Source organism: Urocampus carinirostris, chromosome 17 (assembly GCF_059441175.1).
Source record: "Urocampus carinirostris isolate Australia breed hairy pipefish chromosome 17, RoL_Ucar_1.0, whole genome shotgun sequence".
Taxonomy (NCBI): Eukaryota; Metazoa; Chordata; class Actinopteri; order Syngnathiformes; family Syngnathidae; genus Urocampus; species Urocampus carinirostris.
In genome coordinates, this window is record NC_142365.1 from 5,578,530 (window position 1) to 5,605,334 (window position 26,805).

The 26,805-nt window shown below is 40.7% G+C and overlaps 1 protein-coding gene across 4 annotated transcripts in view; it reads right to left on the reverse strand.

The window, feature by feature from the left end:
• ksr1a (kinase suppressor of ras 1a) overlaps positions 1-26,805 on the reverse strand; it is a 51,909-nt gene that overhangs the window by 10,334 nt on the left and 14,770 nt on the right. For 2 of the 4 annotated variants that reach the window (XM_088320700.1, XM_088320701.1), the window contains exons 2-17: positions 23,309-23,449; positions 17,742-17,889; positions 13,603-14,080; positions 11,383-11,564; positions 9,474-9,543; positions 9,078-9,161; positions 8,076-8,137; positions 7,894-8,003; positions 6,341-6,509; positions 6,048-6,089; positions 5,753-5,801; positions 5,580-5,649; positions 4,428-4,751; positions 2,167-2,363; positions 1,999-2,095; positions 35-168 (exon numbers count right to left, since the gene is read on the reverse strand). In XM_088320700.1, the coding sequence (XP_088176826.1) occupies positions 35-168; positions 1,999-2,095; positions 2,167-2,363; positions 4,428-4,751; positions 5,580-5,649; positions 5,753-5,801; positions 6,048-6,089; positions 6,341-6,509; positions 7,894-8,003; positions 8,076-8,137; positions 9,078-9,161; positions 9,474-9,543; positions 11,383-11,564; positions 13,603-14,080; positions 17,742-17,889; positions 23,309-23,449 (2,357 nt within the window). Of the gene's footprint in view, positions 1-34; positions 169-1,998; positions 2,096-2,166; positions 2,364-4,427; positions 4,752-5,579; positions 5,650-5,752; positions 5,802-6,047; positions 6,090-6,340; positions 6,513-7,893; positions 8,004-8,075; positions 8,138-9,077; positions 9,162-9,473; positions 9,544-11,382; positions 11,565-13,602; positions 14,081-17,741; positions 17,890-23,308; positions 23,450-26,805 lie in introns of all 4 variants that reach the window. The other 2 variants (XM_088320699.1, XM_088320702.1) reach the window with 2 other exon arrangements.

Genomic DNA, 26,805 nt, shown 5'->3' on the forward strand with positions numbered 1-26,805 from the left:
ATCTCGAGGTCATGCCTGATCAATCGGTACTTACCTCCCTTCCTGCACGACACCGGAAATCCCGAAAAGGCCAAAGTCTGTGATCACCACCTTGTTCGTGTCGTGAAAAACGTTCTTGGATTTCAAGTCTTTGTGGACGATGCCTTTAGCGTGCAGATATCCCATTCCCTAAGTTGGGAGAAATTGGTTCATTGTATGATACATTACAACAAAACTCCTGTCCACTCCCAAGCAGTTCTTATAATGAAGTGTAATCCATTGACAAAATATATAACATGATCGTCTGGAAAAATTGATTGGTATTTCAGGAACCATACTGTTGTGGTTTTGGACCTCTCAGACAGGACGCATAGTGTTAACTATGGCATTATGGACTTTGAACCTTTTGGGGTCACCTGTGGCTATCCACAAGGCTCTGTTGTTGGCCCCCTTCTTTTTAGCATTTATGTTTTCACTTGGTGTTATCATCTGCAAGTATAATTCTAGTTTCCACTGCTATGCAGATGACCCACAATTCTAACTGCCTTCCCGAGATAAACAGATGGATGTGACGTAATTTTTTGCGCTTAAACCCAGAAAAAAAATGGATCCAGCTTATCATTGCGACTTGTTCTTAAACACATCTCTGGACCTTGAAATATACACTATCACCCAGAGTGACTTGGACAAAAATCGTGTCATAACCAGAATAGCATTTTTCCACTTTGGTAATATTGTGAAGATTCACCCGATGCTGTCAAAAGAAAATCCAAAGATTATATCATTTATGTGTTTGTTACTTCTCATCTCGAATACTGTAATGTATTTCTCTCTGGTCTCCGATGGTTAGGATCAAAAGATGGCATCTGGTTCACAATGCGGCAGTTGGGTAAACTTACGTTTCTTGTTTATGTTGACATTGTTTTGTGTATTGTTGCCATAGCAACATCCATTGCAGCCTGGTCAGTCTGGAAAGGGGATTACCACTTGTGTGGCCCCTTCTTTTGATTTTCCTCATGCAGGGTTTTTTAAATTTTTCGTTGTCCGCATGCAACTTTCAAATCAGAGGATGTTATTATGGTTTGTGCAGTCCTTTGAGACTTTTTTTATGATGAAGGCTGTACTGATAAATGTGACCTAACAATCAAATGTAATTCACGGCACCTCTTGGTAATATTAACATAGCTCAGGTAACACTAATGCTAATGAACCTGGCTCTTTTATTCAGAAAACATCCAACCATTATCTGCACCACTTATCCTCAGTAGGGTCACGGGGGTGCTGGAGCCCATCCCACCTATCTTCGGGCAGTGGGCAGGGGACACCCTGAACTGGTTGCCAGCCAGTCGCAGGGCACACAGGGACAGACAATTCACTCACCCATTTACACCTAGGGACAATTCGGACCGGCCATTTAACCTAACATGCATGTTTCTGGAATGTGACAAGAAACCGGAGAGCCCGGAGGAAACCCAAGCAAGCACGGGGAGAACATGCAAACTCCACACAGGGGGTTTGATCTCACCACTGCGCCACCGTGCTGCCCCACCTTTTAGCAATAAATGCTTAATACAAGCAAATGCTCATGTTAAGTTTTCCTTTTTTTTCTGGGCAAAATGTTCTGCCTATTGGGTGGGAATTTATTGTTTGTTGTATAATAAATTCAAGCAACATTGTTGTTATGTTCTTTACATGTGGAGAAAATCTTGTGAGACATCTCATCTTTCGGGATTTGTGTCTGTCCCACGTTATATACTAACCAATAAAGTGCTTCACGATACTAAGGTGCCGTTTTGATTTATATGATTCTCGATACAATAAATAATGAATGATGTCCAAACAAGGAACACCAAAATGTGTCAATACTTTGGATTCAAATGTATTAAGTTCTCGTTGCTAGCGTTCTTCCTCCATTTCACCCCTGTTTGCTTTCCCGCATTTTTTACGTAGTTGAAACGTCTATTTTAAAAATGGCCAAAAATGAAATCACGATATAAACAGACATTTTTTTTGTCCCACCTTGACAATCTCTTGGGCAATTTGTCTGGTTTTGTTGATATCCAAAGAGTTCTTCGTATCCCTCACCACAGAATACAGTGTTCTCCCTTTGCAGAAACTGTAAAAAGCATGAAAAATGATTTCTTTGCCGTATAGGTGAGTAAAAATAACAAATCTTGGAGCACTCACCTGGTGATAATGGCCAAGTGGGGTGGGGCCATGCAGGCCCCCATGAAGAGCACAACGTTTTCATGCCGGGTCTGCCTGTAGTTCATCACTTCCTTTTTGAAGAGCTTGAGGTGGTCCTGATTGTTCCCGTCGATCTCCAGAAGTCGGATGGCCACCTCGCCGTGCCAGCGACCTTTGTGCACCTTGCCCCAGCGGCCCTGCACACACAAAAATTTCCATCTGTTTGTTTTTTAGTTTCTTCTTTAGAACCGACAATCAAAATGGCTAGGTGTTGCCGGGCCGATGGAATATTGGATTTGGCTGCTTGGAGTGGTAAGAGGTCAGGAGCTGCAGTACCCAATTTGGATTCCAAAGGGCGATAGTGACCCAACAAAATCAGAACACATGAAAGCAGATATTTATTGACTTTGTTAGTATTTCTTAGTGGTCCCTAGACGCCAAACCTAGCAAAAAGACCCTCGCAAGAAGCCTAAAGTACAACTGCGTTAAATTTCACGAAAATCGGTTCAGCACTTTTGGAGTCTGTAATTCACAAACACACACAAATTGGGATTTATAAAGTAGTTTGGATTAAACAAGCATATTGTCCCGGCATTTCCGGGTTTACTACTTGAGCAAGGTTGATGGTGCGCTGGTTTGTTGAAAAAGTGCCAGGGAGCGACAGGGAGTGCCAAAGAGCAGTATGACTGCAAGCAACTCTAGAGCCGCTCGTACACAAAAGCAGATTTTTATCAATTTTGATGGTATTTATTGGGGGTGTCTTGACTTGAAACCTATATTGAGACACTTCAAAAGGCCTAAAATACCAGTCAAATCAAGTCATTTTTATTTGTGACGCCCTTAATTACAAAGAGTCTCAAAGGGCTGCGCAGACCACAGATTATTGCAAACTACAGACAATTATTACACCATCCCCTGATGTAAAACCTACATAAGGGCAAGGAAAAACTCAAAACCTTAACATGAGATAAATGAAGAAACCTTGAGAAGGGAACGCACATGATGTAATCCCCCTTGACCAGGATGACCAGGCTGCAGTGGATGTTGCAAGAACAAATACTACTGTGTACATTTTCACGAAAATCGTTTCGGAGCCTATAGGCCACACACAAAGACATGAACACGCACTCCAATCCGGGTTTAAATAATAGTCCAGATCTAGATTTAGATCAAATTTAAAATTAGATTACGATGGATGGCTATGACCTCAGACCACAAAAGAGGAAATATAATGACGTTAACTTTATGTGTACGGTCCCAAAAAAGGTTGTCTCTCAGATTCCTTGAAATGGTAGATTACTTATGTTACTATTTAAAAATAAATTTTATTAGAGTAGTGATTTTATCCCCCCCCTGCCCCAAAATTAAAAAGGAAATCCTTGAATAATTGATTTCCATTGTCAGTAATATTGTCTATTTGATTGTCGGATTAATTGAAATGTTATATTTCTTTTTTCACTGTTTAAAGGTGTTTTTATATTAAAGCAGTAGTATTTTTATTTAAAATATTCTGGTAAGATAATAAAAAAGAACATGAACACAACTATAATTTATTAAGATTAAAATTTTGATTTAATTACTCCTTATATTTTTATAGTATAGTAGGAAGGTATGTTTTTTGTTTTTTTTCTGAAAACATTAAACAATGAAAATCATTCTGGTAGAAAGGGAATAAAAAGCAAAATAATGTGTTATCATTAGTATTATTCTGATTATAATCTGTTGTCTTATTATGACTATCATGTGTCTGTAATTATGTATAGTCTTGTTTTTCTCATTTTATGAGAAAAATAGTACTAAAATTAGCAAAAAATATGAGACTTGGCATACGGTTTCCCGAAATTGTGTATGTTTCTGATCATTTCAAATTGTGTACAGTGTACACCGTATTATAAAAATGTTTAGACAGGATTTTTTTGAGTGACTAGTTGTTTTGTTAGATTGATCTCGCCTTGCCAATTTCGGCTCTTATCCGGTCTCGGTCAGTCGTGGCAGACCATGTGTTTGTAGATTGCTGATATTGTCCTGTTATTCTACATAATCTGTCATGCTGTGAGTAAATAGGTGCCGCGTTGCATTTGCAAGGTTTCTCATTGATTAATGCGGTAAAATACAATCATTCACAAGGGGAGCAATTAACTGAGGTTAGCAGATATGCCCATCTATTCTATGTTTGTATTTTTATTGTTTAAGTCTTTTTGTTAACAATTCTATTCCATTCTACAATCCCTTTTGTCAAACCATCCGTGTGCAGTCCTTACCTTCCCGATGAGTTCTCCGAGGTCGAGCTGTTCAAAAGGTATGTCCCACTCCTGCAGGTAGACGCTGGTCTGGCTGGGTTTGCGGGAGATAGGGACCTTCCATTGGTTCCCTCGCGAGTAGGGCAGATCGTCCAATTTGTCTCCTTCGCATTCCCCGTCCGAGCCCGGGTTCATCCGCATGTCCTCGTCGTCCTCCTCTTCCTCCTCGCCTTCCTCGCAAATGTCCTCCTCTTCTTCCTCCTCCTCCTCTTCATCCTCCTCTTCTTCGCGGTCTACGTCCGGTTCAGGCTCTTCTTCTTCATCCTCAATGTCATCCTCCACTTCCTGGGATGTGGTGCAAGATGTATTCAGTTCATAAATGTTAAGTGATTATGATCTGGGCACCAGGTAGCCCACTAAGAAAACCTTAGTAGCTCACCAGTGATGTTTCTTTGGGATATTCTGGAACATTTGATTGATAACTGGCTTGATAAACCGTTGACATGATCACTGTCTTTATATACATAAAAAATCTTCCAAAATTATTTTTGAATTTAGCCTATAATTTAAAAATGTAAATGACTCCGTGCCCTCAAGCAAAGCAGGTGTTGAGTCAAGTCAAGTCACATTTATTTGTAAAGCTCATAAGTCTCAAAGCACTGAGCCTATTGTAACCCACTTTCTAATAACTACCACCTGGTAATAACATAATAATAATAGAATAATAACAACATATTAATATCACGATAATTTGTGATTTTAGTAATGCATATCAAACTCTCAATCAGTAACTAAAAAGTAAGTGTTAGTTTTAAAAAGGCTGGTGCTTTAAAGTAAAGCAATAAAGTTGCTCAAGAAAAATCTTATCAAAGCCCTAAAATTGCTTTGCGTCCCAATAACCTGTAATTTGGCCAAACACTTGTTTAAAATATCCATCACAGGACACTGAACCCCGTTTATATTTTCCAGTAGATGAAATAAGGAGATTATCTAATCCAAATATAAACAATCAATTAAAAATATTATAAAGATGCCTATTAAGTTGATACTCGATTTATTGATACATCAACTAAATACTGCACATTGAAAACTAATAAACATCGTGTTAAACAACCAAGATTTTCAATTCAACATCACGATTTTGTTGATTTTCCCGACATTGATCCGAATTACCTCCTCGTCTTCGTCTTCATCTTCAACCAGCTCGTCATGCATGTCCTCTACCGATTGCTCGATCGTACTACTGTAATCCAAGGAAAACATCCAATCAAATGTGTATATATAAAGGAAAAAAGGATCAGTAAACATATCCTTGTTTAGGAATAATTTAATTCTAAGATCCTTACACTGTATTTTGGAGAATATCCGTGTGGAAAGTAGCAGGGCTGGTAACATCTGGGAAAGAAGCAATACATTTAGATACAACTCAAAAATATTCCTCTCGTGAATCTTCAACTCACAACAAAATGAAACACAGCCACATGCAGTTTTCCACTACCACCAGTAGATGTCGTCAATTATAAAGTAATAGTTGTGCATAGTACGCCACTGAAATGACAGGCAGGGGGCGCTAGTGCCTACAGGCTATCTCGGAAATGATGGGAAGATGGTGACGATGCAGTTTGACATTTTGGGACTCACCAGGGAAGATAAACTGCTGTCTAGGCTGAAAGTAGCAGGCAGCTTTTGTTTAGAAAAAAAAATGAAAAGGCCAGCAAGCATGACAGAGGGAGAGAGACTCATGATTAGATTTTTTTTCCTAAGAAAGAAACAGCCATCAAATATTTTCAGTGTTAATTCCATTTAAGGTATGGAGAAGGCTTTATTTCATATTACCGAAGAAAAAAAATGAAGAGTATCCGTGTGTTGCCTGTACCTCATTCTAGCATGCAGCATAGACCTTTTGGTCTGGTTCTTCATCTGCAAGAGCTCACCTGGGAAATTGAAGCGGCTGTCCCGATGGCCTTTGGGCGAAGGGTTGGGTGGCGGCGTGGCACTAGGGGGGTTGCTCTGCTGAAAGGGGGCTGGGGAGGAAGGGGTGGACGAGGTCGTGGACGACGGATTACTGCTAGAGTCCAGCTGGTTCAGGACGGGTGGATGATCCTGCTGACACAAGTTATTCCCATTTAGAACTTGCAGGGCGCTCGTTATGTACGACTGGATTGAGCCATTTGCAGCCCACCCAAAGAATACAGTAAAAAAATAGATTGCAATTTGTCTAGTTGTGGCCCTCTGTCAAGTCAAGTCATGTTTATTTGTAAAGCCCTTAATCACAGACACCCATTACAACATCTCTTGATCTGACACTATGGACCACAATGTTTTACTAGATCGGCCGGAGAAATGTATTGGTCTCTCCGGAACTGTCCCCTAATGGTTGAGAGTCTACCTCTCGGACAGGATGCATTGTGTTCTCTACGGCAATATGACCTCTGAACATTTTGATGTCAACTGTAGCCTGCCACAGGGCTCTGTACTTGTCCCCCTTCTTTATATGCTTCTGCTAGTTTATATTATTCATAAGTATAATATTATTTTCGATTCCTATGCAGACACTCAACTGTATCTGTCAAGGGAGGGAACTGCTCCGTTAAGCTGTGACTGCTTACCGCTAGCATCATCAGCTCATCCAGTTTGCACATGCAAATTACTAAAAAATAACATTGTGCTGTAAAAAAAATGTTTGAATGTACGTTCATTTAAAGTTAAAGTTACTTTAATTATCGTGTACAAGTGCTTACATATCATCAACAGTCTCTCGAGCTCCTACCTGTCAACGTCCGCCAATTGCTCCCCTTATTAATGATTGCAAATCCTCATTGTTAAGCAGTGATAAACACAATGTGGCACTTACTTACAGCAAGACAGTTTATATAGAACAGCGCAACTATAATAGCAATCTATGATGACGTTGTCCTATGCTTTCGATGACAGAGACCATACTGATTAGAGCTGAAAGTGCAAGACCAGATAGGTCTTTTTTGTCCATACAAATATTGTTAAATGATTCAATATAGCTCACTCTGGACAAATTCATAGAGAAGAAAAGTCTGTGTTCACAAAGAAACTTCTAGCAAACATCCCTATTTTTATTTCTTTCTGAAGATCTAAGCTTTAAATTGCAAACATTTTTAGAAATAAAGAAAAACTAAATACAACAACAAAGGCACGTCTGAAATTAACAGGATTCATCTAAATGCTCATCAATTTAAAGGCAATTCTCTAGGATATCATTAAGAGGAAATCAGGCGGCTCTCATATTTTCTGTCTGATGTTCACATAGCAGTGAAGAGACGTCAGGTGGAAAAAAACACCTGCAAATCTATTTGCCTTTCACACCAAAGCAGACGAAACAGGAACGTCCAGACGTAGAGGACATCTGCGCCAGTGGGTTCCGAATTTTCACACATACAAACACTTAAGTGCCAGACAAGAGACTCTAGTCTAGCACTCGAATGCCTCGCCAATCAAGAGAAATTCATGTTACCTTTTTGGTAATGGCCTTTGGAAGTGTACCGAACTGCGGAGCTTCGGAAGGACGATCCACCGGGTTGTTGATATCAGATGGCACAGATTCTGTCCTCCTAATTTTGGCAACTGGATTCAAAGATGGACAATGGTATCGTCACATGCTGCCTGATGTTAGTCAGGAAGCAAATCTAATCTTACTTGGAAGAAAAGAAATCCTGCATGATGGAGCTTCCTTTGTGCATTTGTTGTGGCACTTTAATCTAAATAGAAATATCACAAATAATAAATGAAAATCCCGTTATATAGTGCACTTTTTAATGATAAGATTGTTATTTTTAACCAATTCTCCTGAAGAGGCCTTTTGAGAATGAAATCCTATTTGCTCTCACATATAGCGTGCACATGCACAATGCTTGACTCTCATATCCATGCACAAACTTTTCTATACTCGCTCATACATTCTACATGCACAACTATACTGTACTCTCATACAGACACTATCATACTTATGCACAAACACTAGCTCATACCTTGTACTATAATCTCTCACATCCACACGCACGACTAAATTCTCATACACACACTACTATACTGTCTCACACATATCACTATACTCTCAAGACGCACACTACCATACTCTCTTACACATATTACTATACTGTCATACGTTACTATGGTGTCACACACATACTATTACATTCTTTCACATCTACTACTATACTATCTCACAAATACTGGGTGCAACTCCAGTTTGCTGTCAAACTGTACAACACCTACACACTGTTTGGTGTGCATCGCCATGGTTACCAAAATTACTCAGAGTAAAACAACACTCAGAGGTGAGGTGATCATTACACTAGGTGTGGAAAAACCCTATACTCATAGAAATCTTAATGGTGTGTGAGAAAGAAAAGCACTGTGTGTGAGAGTCTAAAGTAATGTGTGAGGGTGGGAGAGAGAGTATTACTAGTAATATGTATGTGAAAGCATAGTATTGTGAGTATGGGAGTTTAACACTACATGTATAAGAGAGTATAAGACTTTTTAATCAGTAGTATAGTTGTGCATGGGTATGACATGACTGTGTCCGTATGAGACTATAGTTGTATGAGAAGTATGAGGTTACATATGAAAGCAAGAATGGCTTACTTCTCAAACGGTCTGACATACTCCTAGAGATTTTAAAAGTGCTCAACTCACCGACAATGTTTGCACTTCACCCCAAACATCATGTTCTTCTGACACACCTGACATGTCTGAGAGAGCCAGGACTTGGTGGAGAACCTAGAAAAAACACTAATCATTATTAACGATATAATTCATTTCACTGGAAAAAGATGGAAGAACAAATTTAAAGAAATAATTTAAAAAAATTATATTATCTGAGTGAAATATTTTTCTGAAAATGAGCATATCCTCTTTTTGTTGAGTCCTAACATTTATGTCTTATTTTACCAGGGAAAAGGGTTACAAATACAGTAAAATAGTACAAATAATACTTGTTTTCTTTTACTTTACAAACAATAAATTATCTTTTTATTGAGCCAAAACCTCTGCTTAGATTTTCATATTGATTATTAACAATACAAAAAGCACCTGTGTGTGACAGCAAGGCCAATATCCCTCCTTACAGCTTGTGGCGAGCTGCGATGAACTGGTTTGTTATCTGAAAAAGTAGGCAAATACAATTCAAACCGAATAACTATATATATATATATTTACAAAATTGCTGGTGATAACAAGAAAAAGATAAAAGCTGTTGGTGAAAAAGAGGTACAAGATGAAACCCTCTGACAACCCTTAAAATATAGTTATTACATAGCATTGTAGCTTTTCCACAGTGCAGTGGCACATTCGCCTAACACATGAAAGGTCCCCAGTTTGAGACTGGGTGAAAACATATTGGCCTGGAGAGAAATCGGCACCACTGGGCTGTACTTGACCAAGACACACCACAGGAAATGGTGCCCCTACAACCCTAGTGATTAAAGGATCCAACCAACCAGTATAGCAAAAATACTATTTTAGTATAGTATAGTGAACCTGAAAACTACTTCTTTTGTTACTTATTAGCACAAAAGGCTAGCAGTTTGAAATGCATTTCTAAAAATAGCAACGTATTTTATTACTACGTTGTTATGTTATTACCAGTATGTAATTACAGTGGAAGCTCGGTTTTCGAACGCCTCTCACCTCGAACAAATCGGAGTCCGACCAAAAATTTCGAGAAATTCTTGCTTCGCTGTTCGGTCAAAAAATCGGAGTTTGAACGCCGGTAATGCGTGAGTGCGTACGCTAGGATGCGGTGCTGAGCGGCGTACGGGTGTAGATGTCTCTTTTCCTGACCAACTGTTATCGCGTGCGGACGTGCTTCGTTTTGCTTTCGCTTTTAATATAGGTGTACGAAGTGTTTTAGCCCCTAATTATGCCTCCGAAGAAAGTCAGTGCAAGTAGCAAAGTTGCTACAGGTGAAAAAAGAAAAATAGTGCGTACAACTATTGCATTTAAGAAAGAAATAATAGCAAAATATGAAGGAGTTGTGCAAGTGTCTGATCTTGACCACCACAAAGGTAAGAAATCCTATTCATAATTATTTTCTTTATCCTTTTTTTAATTTTTGCACGTTCATGTTAGCGTAATCTTTCGTACGGAAGATTACGATAACGCAAACGTACGTTTAGCCTGGGTTAGCTTTATGTTTACGTTAAACATTCAAGGTAAACATTCAGGGTGTTGGAACGGATTAAAACGATTTACATTATTTTTAATGGGAAAAAAGGTTTCGGTGATCTAACAAATCGGTTTTCGAACAGGGTTCTGGAACGGATTATGGTTGAGAACCAAGGTTCCACTGTATTAGAAATAAGGTTAAAATAAGCCCAGTCAACCTCTATGCCAGTGAAAAATCAAATTTACTATGACCCATCACTGGTGAGCTGTTCTCAGAACTAGTCTGCTGGCTACTCAGGTGCTCTTCAGGGGCTATCTGTTGCCCGCGGGCAATACGTTGGAGACCTCACGTGTAGTATGAATAGTATAGCATGCATAGTATAGCATATGATTTACTATACTATAGTTGACATCAGCAAAGTCCACAAAGTATTGTAAAGACAGTATGGCTTAGACTTTACTATTGGACTTAATGAGTATAGTACAAAATAGTAGCATAGCATGCATAGCATATACTTTATTATATTATAGTTGACATCAGCATAGTCTATTGTAGTAAAGACTTCAGCACAACATAGTATAGAATAGTATAGTAAAGAATAGTTGAACAAACTAAACTCAAAAGAAAGGCATTTTATTGTATATTAGAAAACACTTTACTAGGCCATTTTAAGTACACAGAAAAATGATTCGTTTTGTTTATTATCCCCTTACACACCTAAACAAAACTGGGTCAATTTTGTTTTAAACAATATAAAAACAGTCATTAATTGGTCCCTTTTTGTTTGGTTGTGTCTTGGAACACCCCCAAAGATCCCTGACAGGTAAAACTTACTTTTAATGATGCTATGCTCCTCCAACAGGGTGGGTGTACTGGGCAGAGTGTAAGGTGCGGTGTTTGCCAGCGGGGCCCCCCCTGGGGTCCTTACAGGGACAGCAGGGTAGCACAAAGGCGTGTCCTCGTGCCCGTTCCCATTCACTTGCATATTCAAGAGGATTTTGTTCTTTTTGACACACCTGGAAAAGCAAGGTCGCAAGTCAATACATGTGTTTGAATTGCCAGAACGTGCAGCGTCGGAGTTATGTAAAAGGATTTGAAAGCAGCACGTTTGAGTGAATAACATCCCCGCCGGCCGCGTTCAAGTCTCAAGGACGCACGTTCCCGTGTGAGCAATCTCAACATAAAAAAAGTCCATGACATTACAACCGAGACCTATTTCGTACAGATCGCTCCAAATACAGAAAATATAGGGCGGGTAAAACCGGTGCTTATTCGTGCGTGGTATCGAAAAAAAAAAAGGGAGACAGATACTGCTTGCGCGTCGGCATGTGTGCGTTTGACTTGCCAGCCCTGAGCATTAGTCCCGAGGAAACACTTCCTGTTTGTACATGACTCATAATCTCTGGGAATCTGAGGGGATTAGCCCCAACCAAACAGTCAGAGTAAGGAAGTGTACCGAGGGCAAACGGACATGAAAACAGGACAGACGCTTTTGTCAAGTGTCATGTGCTGTAACGGTTGTGGTGGCGTTGGAAAGAGTGCACTTACCATTCGACTCATCCAAAATCACTTTGTAAAAGACTGTAGATGGAGTTTAAAAAATCTACACATCCCTGTTGAAATAAAATCTTATTGTGACATGAAATATAGAATTCCCCTGCCAAAGTGACAAATATTTTGTGCAGATTATTCCTTAAATGAGGACCAACCTGGGATTTTTCTCTACAAAGAATGTATAAATTAGTGGCACTTTAAGACAAAACGGACTAACGCATGATAGAGGTAAGATTGTAGGTCCAAGCCCGACCCCCAAAAATTTTGGGTCAGGTTGGGCCTAAAATGTCAAACATTACGTCTGGGTCTGGTCGGGCAGGGCTTCTCTGTTGATGCTTATTTTTTTAACAATCAGGACCGAACAAAAAGGGAAGCCATCAGCAGCCCCGATGCTAACGGAGAGATAGCCTGACAAAACCTTACCTTTGATACACGCAGTGAAAAACACAAACGAAAGCCACAATCGACCATCCCCTAGCAAAAATGACGAATATGTAATCGCTGTTTAGTCTGTTTCTGAGGTTTGCTCACATGTTGTGTTAATTTTACTTTAATCAGGCATGCTTAAGGACTGTACTTCCCAAATCCATTCAATACGTGGACTGAGCAATTAGGGGAAAAAACACTGGACCGTGTGTACAGTAAGATCAAACATCTAGTTGGATCCGGCCATCTCTGTCTGTCCCTCACCCCCTCATACACCCCCCTCCGGAGGAAAACAAAGCCTATGCAACAAGGAAGGTACAAACATCTTCTTTGCTCCTTTATCTCTTTGTTTTCTTTATCCTCACTGTAAAATGTGGGACTGGAGTGCCACTTCCAATTTCGTTGTCACAATATATTCAACCCATATTGTAACAATGACAATAAAGGTATATTATATTCTATTCTAATTTGCCACTTTCAAGGTGTTGTGTTCCTTCAATTACGTCACAGCATAATTGCCAGATGGGTCAATTTTGAGATTAAATTTCTAGATTCACCTGGTCTGAAGAATATTTTGCAACATATTTGTATAATTCTCATCTAGTCTCATCTCATTAGCTGCACCGCTTATCCTCAGTAGGGTCGCGGGGGTGCTGGAGCCCATCCCAGCAATCATCGGGCAGTGGGCAGGGGACACCCTGAACTGGTTGCCAGCCAATCGCAGGGCACACAGGGACAGACAACTCGCTCGCTCATTCACACCTAGGGACAATTTGGACCGGCCTATCCACCTGAAATGCACGTCTTTGAAATGTGGGAGGAAACCGGAGTGCCCGGAGGAAACCCACGCAAGCACGGGGAGAACATACAAACTCTGCACAGTAAGTCCGGTAGCTGGATTTGAACGCACACAGGAGGTTCCCTAGACCTTAGAACTGTGCCGCACACGCGTTAACCACTGCGCCGCCCTGCTGCCCTATTTGTATAACTGTGGGGACAAAGTTCTGTCCCTAATCCCCCCCCAAAAAAAATCTGTTTGGGAATACCTTTAAAGAAAGTATTCCGAGTACCTACCTGTTGGTGAGCGGGTCTTCAATGCGATTGCCCAACTGAGACTCGTGACTTTTGCTGCGCGTGAGGGTGATGTTGGGGAGCAGGTGTAGCACCTTGCGGGACGGGGGCGGCGGGGTGCAAGGTGGCTTTAACCTGTGCCGGCGCTTAGACGGCGGCGTGATGGGCGGGGTGCAAGCATGCCCGTGGAGACGTGCCGATCGGGCGAAGGTCCCAGGGAATGTGTTGGTGAGGGGGCTTTCGCCGTGCGGCGTCTGCGGTTCAGGCATGGCCGACACGGAGCCGGAGCGGGGGTGAGGAAACGTGGCGCAGGGGGTGGAGGGTGTCGAATGGACGCAGGGGGGGCGGGCGAGAGGTGAGGGGCTGTGCGGCCGGAGCGGGTTCCCGAAGCCCGGGAGCTGATCGGCAGTCAACAGAGATCCGCTGTCCCTCCGAGTGGGGTCGGACAACCAACTCGTGCCATCTTCCTTCAGTTCGCCGCCTGTACACAAAGTGGAGTGACGTCACCGTTTGGGCAGCATGGTGCCAGAAAACATCCAAAAATTATTACCATATTTTCCGCACTATAAGGCGCACCTAAAAGCCTTTATTTTTTTCAAAAGCTGACCATGCGCCTTATAATACAGTGCGCCTTATATATGGATCAATATTGAGAATGTATGCTGGGATTTATATGCCGACGTTTCATTTCCTAACCAATGTGTCAATCATCATTTGAATCAGTCACTATTGGTTAAAGTTATTCGGAGGTAAAGGGGGCGGATCCTTTTTATCATTTACAGGCTCGCATAGGCTAAAGGGGCGAAACAAAGCCTGAAATTGGCCGAAAAAGATGAATGTGAATCACACGTTGGGTTGCACTACGGCATAGAGAAAACATTTTTTACTATTCTGTATTTGTAAATATTTTACTCTCCTGGATTTACTACACTCACGGTTGTAAGAAGACCATGGTTACGTATCATTATTGAACGTGATGGCTGCAAGAGAACTTAGGTGAGCTATGCGGCTTTATATTTTCCCGGTATCTTGTTTTAGAACGATCTTGATGTTTCTGTGATGAATTTATTTTTAAACTACATTCAATTCAAAGTGTTTATTGTCATATGCACAGTAAAGAACCTGTTTCCCTGCACAATATAATTCTTACTTTGCTGTCCACACAGTTGCCAGCAAAAAATAAAACGGAAACTAAGAAATGTTTGGCATTTCTTTAATCCCAAGACTTTAACCTTCCGAATGATATTTGGAACGATGCATTTGAGTGATTGGTGGCATCACTCATGACGGAAACAGTGTACAGACACTGTTTCCGTACATGTCTGAGACACGTATTTGCTTCTTTGCAAGCTTACGGAATGATAAGGGGGTAATAAGTTTGATTGAACTATCTGACTGTTTTGCCGACGTTCCCATTGTAGTGCCTTATAATCCGGTGCGCCTTATGAATGGAAAATATAGGACCCAAAACTATTTTTGGGGGGTGCGCCCTATAACCCGGTGCGCCTTATAGTGAGGAAAATACGGTAATTCGGAAAGAGGGAAATCATAACTTGAGGGGGCTGTAGTAAATTCAAAATCCCAAAGGTGAGAAAAACCAGGAAAGGTATGTGTGTGTCTGTGTGTGGAGTCAAACTTTGGAATAATTTACAAGATGAGATCAGACAATGTCCAACTATTCATGTGTTCAAATTTAAATACAAACATTACTGGCGTAATACAGGGATGAAGAAAATGGGTTATGAGTGAGATTGGAAATACTGCATTTAAAACTATGGGTAACTCTGTTGTTATTGTTGCTATTAATATATCATAACTGTTATCATAAATATTATTTTTATTTCTATTGTTGTTATTATCATTGGTGCCGCAACAACTGGTAACTAGTGGCATTATGACGTTGAGGGATGGGTATTACGATTAGTGTATAAAATATGTGATTATTGTAATTATTATAATTATTGATATCTGACTTATGTAATAAGTATATCCATGAAATTTTGTTATATTAGACACAAGAGGAGAAGAGGATTTATAAAATGTATTTAATAGGGAAGATAAAGGGGTAGGCAAAATAAGTATTTTCTTCTGACTACCCCTTTTCGAACATGTTATGTAACATTATTTTGTAGTTGACTCATTGTTTTTGTCCTGTTTTTATTTTAATGTTCAAAATAAAGTTTTCATTCATTCATTAGTCGACGTTGTTGATTGATAATAGAAATAAGGATGAATTCCAACATTGAATATTGTCGCCAGACATGTTTTTCCAACCAATGCATATAAGCATGAATAAAATCGCTGCTGAGAATAGGTCATGCAATATAGAGTCTCTGTCTTGAGCGGTAACATGAACATAGACAAATGGCAGCATCAACATCAAGTATGCGTAGCAAAACGTCTAGTTTGGGAGCATTTTTGCCTGTAAACTACTTGCAAAGTTTGCAAAGCAGACTTTGCATATTATGGCAATAGCAAGGTGACGCATGGGAATTTAAAGAGCAAGTCGGACAGTTGAACAAAACAGAGGCTGACTCGCCTTGCTAAGATTTAAGTCAAATTCAAGCAAATACGGTTTTAATCACAAGCATCGGGCATTATACAGGTATGCGTGTATTTGGCTATAAAAGAGAGCTTGAGCATTACGCTAGATCAGGGTTCTCTTACCCAGTGTTTTTCAACCTTTTTTGAATCAGGGCACGTTTTTTACATTTGAAAAATTTTGCGGCACACCACTAACCAAAAATGTTATTAAATGACACTGAACAGTATGTTTAATTACAATATAATTTATAATACACCCGGTTTTTACAGCACAGACACTTGCCAATGACATAAAATTAGCAGAAAATGATTCCTAAATGTTTTATAAAATTTTAAATTTTAAAAAGTGACATTGGATAATTTCTCTCGGCACACAAGTGTGCCGCGGCACAGTGGTGAAAATCACTCTAACCTTTTTCAAAATGAGAGCTGACATCGATTATAATCACTGTCTTTTACACACAGTGAGGTAGGTTACCCTAGATGTGAAAGGTGACATTCGATTTATTCGATTTGTTGACTGAGCAACTTTCCAAGAAAGACATTCTACTTTCCCAGGCCAGAACAAAACATTTCACTAGCAATAAAGTGAAGAGGTGAAAATGCTCAAAAAAACCTGACTCATCACTTTTGGTTTTGCAGACTCAGCAGTTTTTTTGAGAACGACATTCAAATGGTTTTACGTTTCAACACCGGTGATGCTCTAATGGCCGTTGCTAGTTTTTATTATCATTTTCCACATAATTACATCAACTTCATGCTGAATTTAGGGAAACGTTAACAGTTATCCGTTGCTTCAACAAACCGTTTGAATAGTCGGTGACTACTCGACTATTAAAATAGTATACAGTGGAACCTCGGTTTTCGAACGCCTCTCAGTTCGGACAAATCGGTGTTCGACCAAAAATTTCGAGAAATTCTGGCTTCGCTGTTCGGTCAAAAATTTGGAGTTCGAACGCCGGTACGCTAGGGTGCGATGCTGAGCGGCGTACGGGTGTTTTAGCCCCTAATTATGCCTCAGAAGAAGGTCGGTGCAAGCAGGACAGGTGAAAAAAAAAAGTTGTTCGTGCAACCATTGCCTTTAAGAAAGACATAATAGCTAAATATAAAAGAGGTGTACGAATTTCCGATCTTGCTAGTGAATACAGCATGGCTAAATCTACTATCAGTACGATAGTAAAGAATAAGGAGGCTGTGAAACTGAGTGATGCGGCTAAGGAAGTTAGCGCTATAAGCAAGCAACTGCCGCAAGTTTTGGAAGAGGTTGAAAAACTTTTGATGATTTTTCTCTCCCCACCGTCCACCACAAAGGTAAGAAATCCTATTCATAATCCTTTTTTTATTTTTACACGTTCATGTTAGCGTAATCTTCCGTATGGAAGATTACGCTAACGCGAACGTACGATTAGCCTGGGTTAGCTTCATGTTTACGTTCATGGTAAACATTCAGGGTGTTGGAACGGATTAAAACGATTTTACATTACTTTTAATGGGAAAAACGATTTCCGTGATCGAACAAATCGGTTTTCGAACAGGGTTCCGGAACGTTGCAATCTTAGTCACAGCGGAGCGCTGGAAAACACACGTGTTAAACGTACCGGCTTCAGTTGCACTCTTGAGGCAGGAGAGGGCAGCACTTAGTCGGGCACATTCTTCAGAGGTGAATCCCAGCCTTCTCATTGTTTCCCTCACCTGAGTTCCTGCCATCTGCAGTAAGGCATCCAGAGAGAACTTTGCTTCCACTGCCTACAAACAAAAAAAAAATATGACGTAAATTAAAAAAAATACAATAGATCGTTTCAAGAGAAGATATAAATGCTTTTCCTTATTGCCCTGCAGATGCTTGTGGTTTGGCGAACCAGACAGCGTCAATATCAGACTAGGCGGTAAGTAATTTTTCCGAGAAGAGGGATACGAGCGGATACAATAATTCACCAGCCCAGTGAGTTTGGGATGTTGTTTTTAGCCATGGGAAGTGCGCACTTGCTTATCAGGCAGGCCAAAGCCGCGCTTCCACAGGCCAAACGATGACCACACAGTGAGGGCAACGTCCTCCACCAAGCAGAGTCAAAGTGGGAGGGAAAGGACCAACACCCACCTTGTCAATCATTCCGGGAAAACAGTTCTTAATTTTTTTTAAAATCTGGGATCTGTTCGAGTACAACTTTCCTGCCTCACTAGTAACATGACATCACCATCAAACGGATGAAGGGGGGCAAATAAAAGGTTAAGCTAAAAACTAAGGACTGGACTGACTAAATGTTGAACATTTTCTATAAATAAAACCTATCGTCTAGTACAGTGTGGGTCGGGACAGAAAAGTGGGTCGCGGACCCGTTTTCAGTAGGTCACGGGCCTTTACCTTGACAAAATAATTCCAAAAATCATTAATAACCGGAAGCTCAATTACACTCCTTAACAGTAGATGGCGCTAAAGGCCTGCTCGATCTCCTCTACCTGTTCAGTAAATCAGCGCATTTGCAAGGAAACACATTTCATTTTATTGTGATTTTGTTGTTTTATTTCCTTTTACTGCCCATAACAATGAGTCCAAATAAAGTTAGTGATGAGAGGAAGGAAAAGTGGAAAAAGTGACAACAACGATTAAGCCGATGAAGGAAATGATTGTGAGATTTGAAAATGGTGGACAAGTATCTTCCGTAAAAGCATTACTGGAAGGTACAGTAAATGGTTTGAAATGTTATTTTTTAAGCTTTATACCAATATTATCATCTTTACTAAAAACACAATTGAATAATTATTAATGTTTAGGTACATGCTTTAATTATCTGTTGAATTTATTTTAGAATGTGGATATTTCAAAGCAGTTTTAGGGGGTCACTTATATGATGTGGGCTTATATATCGAGTATACACGGTACTTGAAGTATTTAAAAAAAAAAAAAAGTGAATACATTCTACTATGTCTGTTCTATTTTGTACCACATGTGCATTTCGAGAAATGCATACCAAAAAATGAATCACTCCATTGCACATGTCTCATTAGGAATGTCTAAATTCCCATCTCATCACAGATGAGTCACCTTTAGAATCTTCTCGTGTGAACACGAGGATTCCGGGTGACAAGAGGCTCTAGCGGTCGGACGGGACTCATGGAACCATATATACATTTGTAACTTTCAATTTCTACTGCACAATCCCTTCATTGGATACATTTAAGAATTGGCTTCTTGTCTTGATTTGGGTCGCAGCTTGTTATTAGAGTGGAATGGTGGGTCCTGAAATCAAACCAGTTGAGGACCAATTGTCTAGTACAGTGTTTTTCAACCCGTTTTGAACCAAGGTACACTTTTATTTATAAAGAAGCTCAGAGGCACACCGTCCGTTGAAAATGAAGTGTTTTATGTTTTATTTTTTACAGTGCAATCTTAAACCCCGTTGTTGAACAAATTGGATTATTAAATGTACTATGCTACCTCATGAGCATATAATTAGTGTATAAAAAGTATATAAAAATCTACTGCCACCTACTGATATGGATGACTATTACAGTTTCTCATCTGAAGATAGCAAAAATACTGAATAATGGCCTGATTTTTTTAAATAAAATTGGGCAAATTTCAGCGGCACACTAGACACACTGGTTGAAAAACACTGGTCTAGTAAACTTAATTGAACAAACATATTACAATATGACTTAATAAATAGCACGGCGGCGCAGTTAGCGCATGTGCGGCACAGTTCTGAGGTCATGAGATCGAACCTCCTGTGTGGAGTTTGCATGTGCTCCCTGTGCTTACGTGGGTTTCTTTCGGGCACTCCGGTTTCCTCCCACATTCCAAAAACATGCATTTTAGGATAATTGGCTGGCCAAATTGTCCCTAAATGTGAATGAATGAGCGAGGTGTCTGTCCCTGTGTGCCCTGCGACTGGCTGGCAACCGGTTCAGGGCGTCCCCTGCCTACTGCTCGGCGGTGCAGATAATGAATGGATGGATAAATAGAGCAATATTTTCTTATGACTGTCAGTCATCTTTATTTTCAACAGGCCTAAAAGACAATGTTACTTGACATAACAATCCAAATGACATGAAAATCAAACAAAAGAAACCAATTATTATCCAGGAATGATCATATTTCAACACAAGTTGGCTAAAAGTAATTTTCTATCATTCACTAAACTACTATAAAATAAAGTGCAAGGAGAAGTAATATACAGTGAAAACTAATAAACAACGATTCCTGACAATGCACTAATCATTAATAACCCAAGATGGTGTCAGTGGCCAAAGAAAACCTTCTCAGGGGCCGGATGTTACACGTAGGCCTTGACTTTGGCATACGTGCACTAGCAGATGTTTTTCTCAATGTATGATTGATGTTACAATTGATTTGACTTCTGTTAATAAAATGAGAAAAATATACTTGAGCAAATTTGCGTATTTGGAGTTTCATTGAATTTTAACCCATAAACATGTTCTTGTTTCGCACAATTATTATTTTCAAAATAATAATGGAGCAGCCCAAGCTGGATGAGTTAGACAATAACAACCTAGATAAACAGCCTTAATATTTATCTTATAGTGAAGTCACAACACAAAAGAAAACAAGGACAAAAAAAGTACAGTATACAGCTGCACAGGAAGGAAAACAAGTGATGGAAGGGGAAAAAAACGTAAAACATGACAAGAATATATTTTGAGCAATGACGGAAATGGTGAGATGAAAATGAACGATGAGTTTCTTCTACGTATGTCCTGAGTGACATGAGTGGGATTAGAGAAAAAAATGAACTTTATACTTAGACATGTCTTCCCCCAGGATTTTTCCATTCAAATTTAAGAATTTTTAAGACCTTTGCAAGATCACATACAAAGAAATTACAGACCAATCCCACACGAAGTTGGGTGCCAACTTGTGACGGCTCCACCCGATACCACCTGGAAATGCTATGCATGAAACAAGGACAATACAATACAAACATCTTTGTTCCTTTATCTTCTTTGTTTTCTTTTAACATCACTGTAAAATGTGAACCTGGAGTGCCACGTCCAATTTCGTTGTCACAATATGTTCAACCCATTTTGTAACAATGACAATAAAAGTATATTCTATTCTATTCTATGCAACAGGTACTAAGGGGGGACTGATCCCTGACCTGGCCACGGCCAGGCCTGGACTAAGGGTGGGACAGTGACCACGCAGTGGAACCGAACCAGGCTGGCGACAACACAGCCGCACAGGCATGTCGGGCTTGTGTTTCGGGACCTGTGGGTCGAAGACCAGGCTGGTGCTTGGGGAAGTGTGGCTTGAATCCCGGGCTTGTGTTTGAGGGTTTGTGACCGCCTAGTGGGCTCCTAAAGCCAGCGCACGCTCCCGGTCCTCTAAGCTCAGGCGGCCAGGCGCGGAGGCAGGTTCTGGACGTCAGCCGCGTGAACGCGTGACCGATGTCTGCGCCCGACTGCCGCCGTTATCCCTGTCGCTCCAAGTTAGGGACATCAGAAGAGCCACCCCTTGGAGGAGGCCCGCGCCCGACTGCCACCGTTACTCGGCCGCACAACGGCAGCGATACCACCGCAAAGGGTTCAGGCATCAGATGGGTGACCCCTCTCACTCATTCCCTCATACAGCCTGAAGCCAGTTATACTTTAAATCACTCAACCACAACGAGATAAACCTACTTTCCCATCCCAAAATTACTCAGACGACAACAGGGGGTTAGAGACTGACTGTACATAAAGCTCCAACGTGCATTTTCGAAAAGAGGAAATCTGGATTTTTCTGACCGACTTTGTATCTATCAGTCAGCGATCAATACAGACGGAGAAAATGAAAAACAATTTTAGACACAACCTTCCATTTCATTTTGGGCTTTTTAGTATCCTACAACTCGATGTCACGGCTATAAATAGTACAGTAATACTTGTTGTATAACAACCAAGGAAAACAATAAGACTGCCACGGTCGATTACTGTAATGAATGTGCAAATGCCTTTTATTCAAGAGAGATCTCACCAATGGTAATAGACCTAAACCACCTCTGCATCCTCTACATCAGTACTGTCTAAACCAGGGGTGTCAAACTCATTTTAACTCGGGGGCCACACGATAGAACAAACATTCTGTCGGGGGCCGGACCAGTAGATTAAAGAGAAAGAAAAAGAGAGATAAAGAAAAAAGGGAAAGAGGGAGGGAAAAGGAGAGAGGGGGGGGACAAAGAAAGAAAAGGAGAGGGGAGAGAGCGTGAGAAACAAAAGATAAAAAGTCGTGAGAGAGGGGAAAAGAAAGGGAGAGGAAGAAAGAAAACCAAAGAGAAATAGAAAGACAGAAGGAGAGAAAAGATAAAAAGAAAGCGCGAAGGGTATGAAGAGAGAAAGAGAAAAGAGAGGAGGAAAAAAGGAAGTTAGAGCAAATGAGGTAAAGACACAGAGAAAAAAAGAGACACAGAGAGTGAAAGAGACAGAGAGCGGGAGAAAGGGGGTGGAAAGGAAAGGGGGAGAGAGAGAGAGAGAGAGAGAGAGAGAGAGAGAGAGAGAGAGAGAGAGAGAGAGAGAGAGAGAGAGAGAGAGAGAGAGAGAGAGAGAGAGAGAGAGAGAGAGAGAGAGAGAGAGAGAGAGAGAGAGAGAGAGAGAGAGAGAGAGAGAGAGAGAGAGAGAGAGAGAGAGAGAGAGAGAGAGAGAGAGAGAGAGAGAGAGAGAGAGAGAGAGAGAGAGAGAGAGAGAGAGAGAGAGAGAGAGAGAGAGAGAGATAAATAAATAAATACAAGTAGAGTGTCTTTGTTAGAGGCACCTGGCTTTGGCATCATCAAGTTGACATATTTCAACTTGTAGCCTGTTTTTCTCTTGCGCTTCTCTGAGCGTTGTCTGGCGGGCCGGATTCAATCCCTTAGCGGGCCTGATCTGGCCCGCGGGCCGCCTGTTTGACGCCTGTGGTCTAAACAAAGGCCTGGGGGAATTCTGGGTCCACTGGACGTTTATCAATGGCTTAAAGCACGTTCCTAAAACACTATTGTGATTTATATACATTTCAATCAGACAATGGTGGATGAATGATCATTTATTTTCAGGAAAGTGATGGATTTGGATGTGCATGTTAAATTCCATGTAAAAAGAGTCAAAGTGCCCCTTGCATCCTTGACTACCTCAAAAAAACGGATTTCCCGTGAAACCATTACATGTAATATGCAGTAATGCAAAACTAGCATACCTCAATGAGTTCCCGCCGTAAATTGACAGTGCGGAGCCAGTCCCGCAGGCGAGGGTAGCTGTCCAAGTTGTCGGGCCTCTCGGTCTCTGGCACTTTGAGCTTGCACTGCAACTGTTTACAGATGTATTTCAGGAGCTTCACCTGCAGGGAGCAGTAAAGGACATGACTCATGATGGGAGGGGCAAGCACAGTAGAAGTTGTGTACGGACATATTTGTATTAGATTTTCCATTGGAAAATGCAACGGATTCACATAACCTGCAGTGTGTGTTTGACCCACTTTCCCAGTGTGGTGCAAAATACCTTCAGAATAAATGCATCTAGTTCATGCATTATGGACATTTAAAATAAAACTAAACCACAAAAGACCTAAAAGTGATCCTGCGGCTTCCTTGTTGGCTGTGTATGACAATGAGCACCACAGTGTTGGTTTGCAGTTTGAATAGCGTGGCAGATTGTGTGTCCTCTTATCAGGCTGTCTATCTGCATGGGTCCATTACAGCAGGCGGCACCTTCAGATGAGCCGTGCAACACCATTTATTCCACTACCAGCCAAAAGCCTCTCGAGTGCCCGAGTATTGAATAGGAGCGACAGTCTTTCGCTGTTCATTGAATTCGCCTTGTGATAGTCAAAGATAAAAATTACCCAGATGGTTCTCTAGGTAAGGTTGCCCTTGAAATGCACCAGAAAAAAAGGATAAAGGCGATATTGTAAGCGCGCACAAAAAACTGAAAATTAGTTCAGAATAAAAATAATCTGTCGACTGTAGAAACAAAGATTCAAAGTCAAGTATTGCCCCATATTTTCCTTGGCTGGAGGACATTGCCGGCATGCGCCAAAGCCAAAAACATAATAAAGAACTCCTCTCACACCAGTCACCGCCTTCTTGACATGTTGCCTTTTGGTAGAGGCTACAGGTTAAAACAAGGATTAACAGGCTCAGAGACAGTTTTGCCAAGGGCCATCCCCACCCTAAACAAGTGTGCAAGACTAAAATATAATCTTGCCAATTGTATTGAAAAACTGGAATTGTTTAGAAAAAAACGTATTTATTTGGAAATTTTGACGCTGCGGAATATAATTGCACTACTTTTTGTTGCACCACGTTACCATGTGCCGTTTTCAAAGCAACAATGCATTTATAACTTAGGCAAGTCTCCAAGCTCTCTCTAGTAAATCTGTTTGGCTATTTATCCTGACATATTTATCTTATTTTTTGTCTTTTAAAAGGAGCTATACGGAATCTGCAACTGTGCTACTCTCTGCCGCCATCTCCTGGCTTGTGTCATTATTGCAGCCTCAATCTGCACATTCATGATGTGCATTCAAGTATGTGCATTTTCTAGATGCGCTTGAATAAACTTAGATTTGTTTTATCTTTCTTGGGGTTTGGTGTTTGGATTCTACTTCAGGCAGGCCTTTTTTTACTTTCACTATATTCAAGCTACACTGACAAGTAGTATTTAAAAAAAAAAACTGCTGAGACAAGCATGAATATTTAGTAAAAGGTGTCTTTGAACTCAGTTTTGCATTGTTTACAGATAATAGAAAAAATATTTAACTCTCCACATTTCAAGGACAGTTTAAACTACAAACCTTACCTTTTTGTCTTTCATCTGTTCTTTGCACTATCGTACTCCAGTGTTATTGTTATTGTATATTGACTTGTTTACCTGACTGACCATTTTGCACATCTGGTTAGCTGCTCCTCTTGCACTCTTTGCACTACTGTATAATACTATACATAGCTATAATTATTTAGCATATTATTAGTACTTCAATACTCTAACTCAGTACAACACTTATTTATATCTGTACATTCAAGGAAACTGTGCCGGTCAGATGTATCGACATTTCGTTCTGTATACACGTGTACAAGAATGACAATAAAGTATATCTGAATCTGTTATTTATTACATGTTTATCCTGGAGAGCCATGTCCAATCTTCTTATAAACAATATTCACTACCGTGTTTTAAATGAGACACATAAGCATTTCATCGTAGCCAATAATTTCAAACAGGTACTTCGCTTGAAAAGCAAAAATTTCGCTTTCGCTTTCTTCCAGTTAGACACGGTGTTAGTTGTGGCATTAAATCACACCTTGTTAGATGTGGCTAACAAACTAGCCCCGTTTGGCCTCCTTGGACTCTGCTGCGGCCCCGTGACGTCATGTTACCTAGCAACCCCTCTTTTGAATCGTCAGCAACATTTCAGTGGGATTTTCCCATGCATGTGAAACACTGAGCACTGACAAAAGGCGAGCCCGCATAAAAATGTCACCACGCAGCTCTGCAGAGCAACAACAACAACAAAATAATAGGGCGGGAATCTTACTTAGCGCTTGACTCATCTGATATCTTGCTAAATAACAGCGACGTGTCCCCTCAGTCCCTCATTAATATCACCGAGATGGCATTTGGGATGGGCGGGCAAGCGTGTCAACAAAGCGAGATAACAACAGGCCTCACCGCCTTTAATGTTTTTTTTTCTTTTGCTGCAGAGTAGCAAAAGCAGCTAGTGACGCGTGGCCTGGAGGTGGGCGGGGAGACAAATGGCGTCAGAGCCCAACTGTCAGCCTGGCTCAAGGGCACCATGGCAACAGCTTAATGCTATGAGAGGATGAGTGACAACAAGCAGTGTGTCAGCCACAACAGGAGAGGTGAGAGTCTGACACAGCAGGGCCTTGATGGGCCCCGGGGGTCAAATGGGAATAGGACAACAAATACAGTGACAAAATTCTGCCAAGTCAGTTGATATTATGTTCTTATTTCGCTATTAATGGAGCACAGTAATAAAATGGAAAACTAGTTATATGTTAATAGCTGGCACACCCAAAAACTCCAAATATTTACAGGTATAATTGGAAAAGCAAATTCATATATTACCATATTTGTGCAATTAATTTCTATACATCTATCTACCTTGGTCATATCCCTCAAGAGGGGTGACCGACAGCAAGACACACATATACAAATACAAAGAAAATAAAAAGGAAATAAATAGCACAAAAAAAAAACACACAAAAATTTTGGACCATGGCCAACCCAATTGCCCAAACACCAAAACAAGTTAGGCACCTCGGCACCCAAGTTGGTCATGCTTTCGTCCCTCCAGATGAAAAAGGACACCAGAAAGCGGCCATGTCACTCTGGTCAGGGTGACACAACACACTCTTTTGTTCAACAGCAGGGCCCGACAGCTTTCACTGGTTTACCCCTGCCGCATCATACGGGTGCCCAGCCCATCCTTAAGAACGCGTCCACAATCCCACTATCCTTTCACAACACCTCTCCACTCCTTTCTATCACCAACAAGAGCTCTAGCTTCCGTTATATTTAGACCTCTTTCCTGCAGCGCGTATCAACACGCTTGCTCAGTTCCACGACTACTCAGTTCTGTCCCTCACAATTTCATTTCTAGTATTACCACTTTCCACCCTTCTTTTGATCTTGCCACACATTCGGACAAGTCCTTCCAGAACTCCTCTCTCTCCT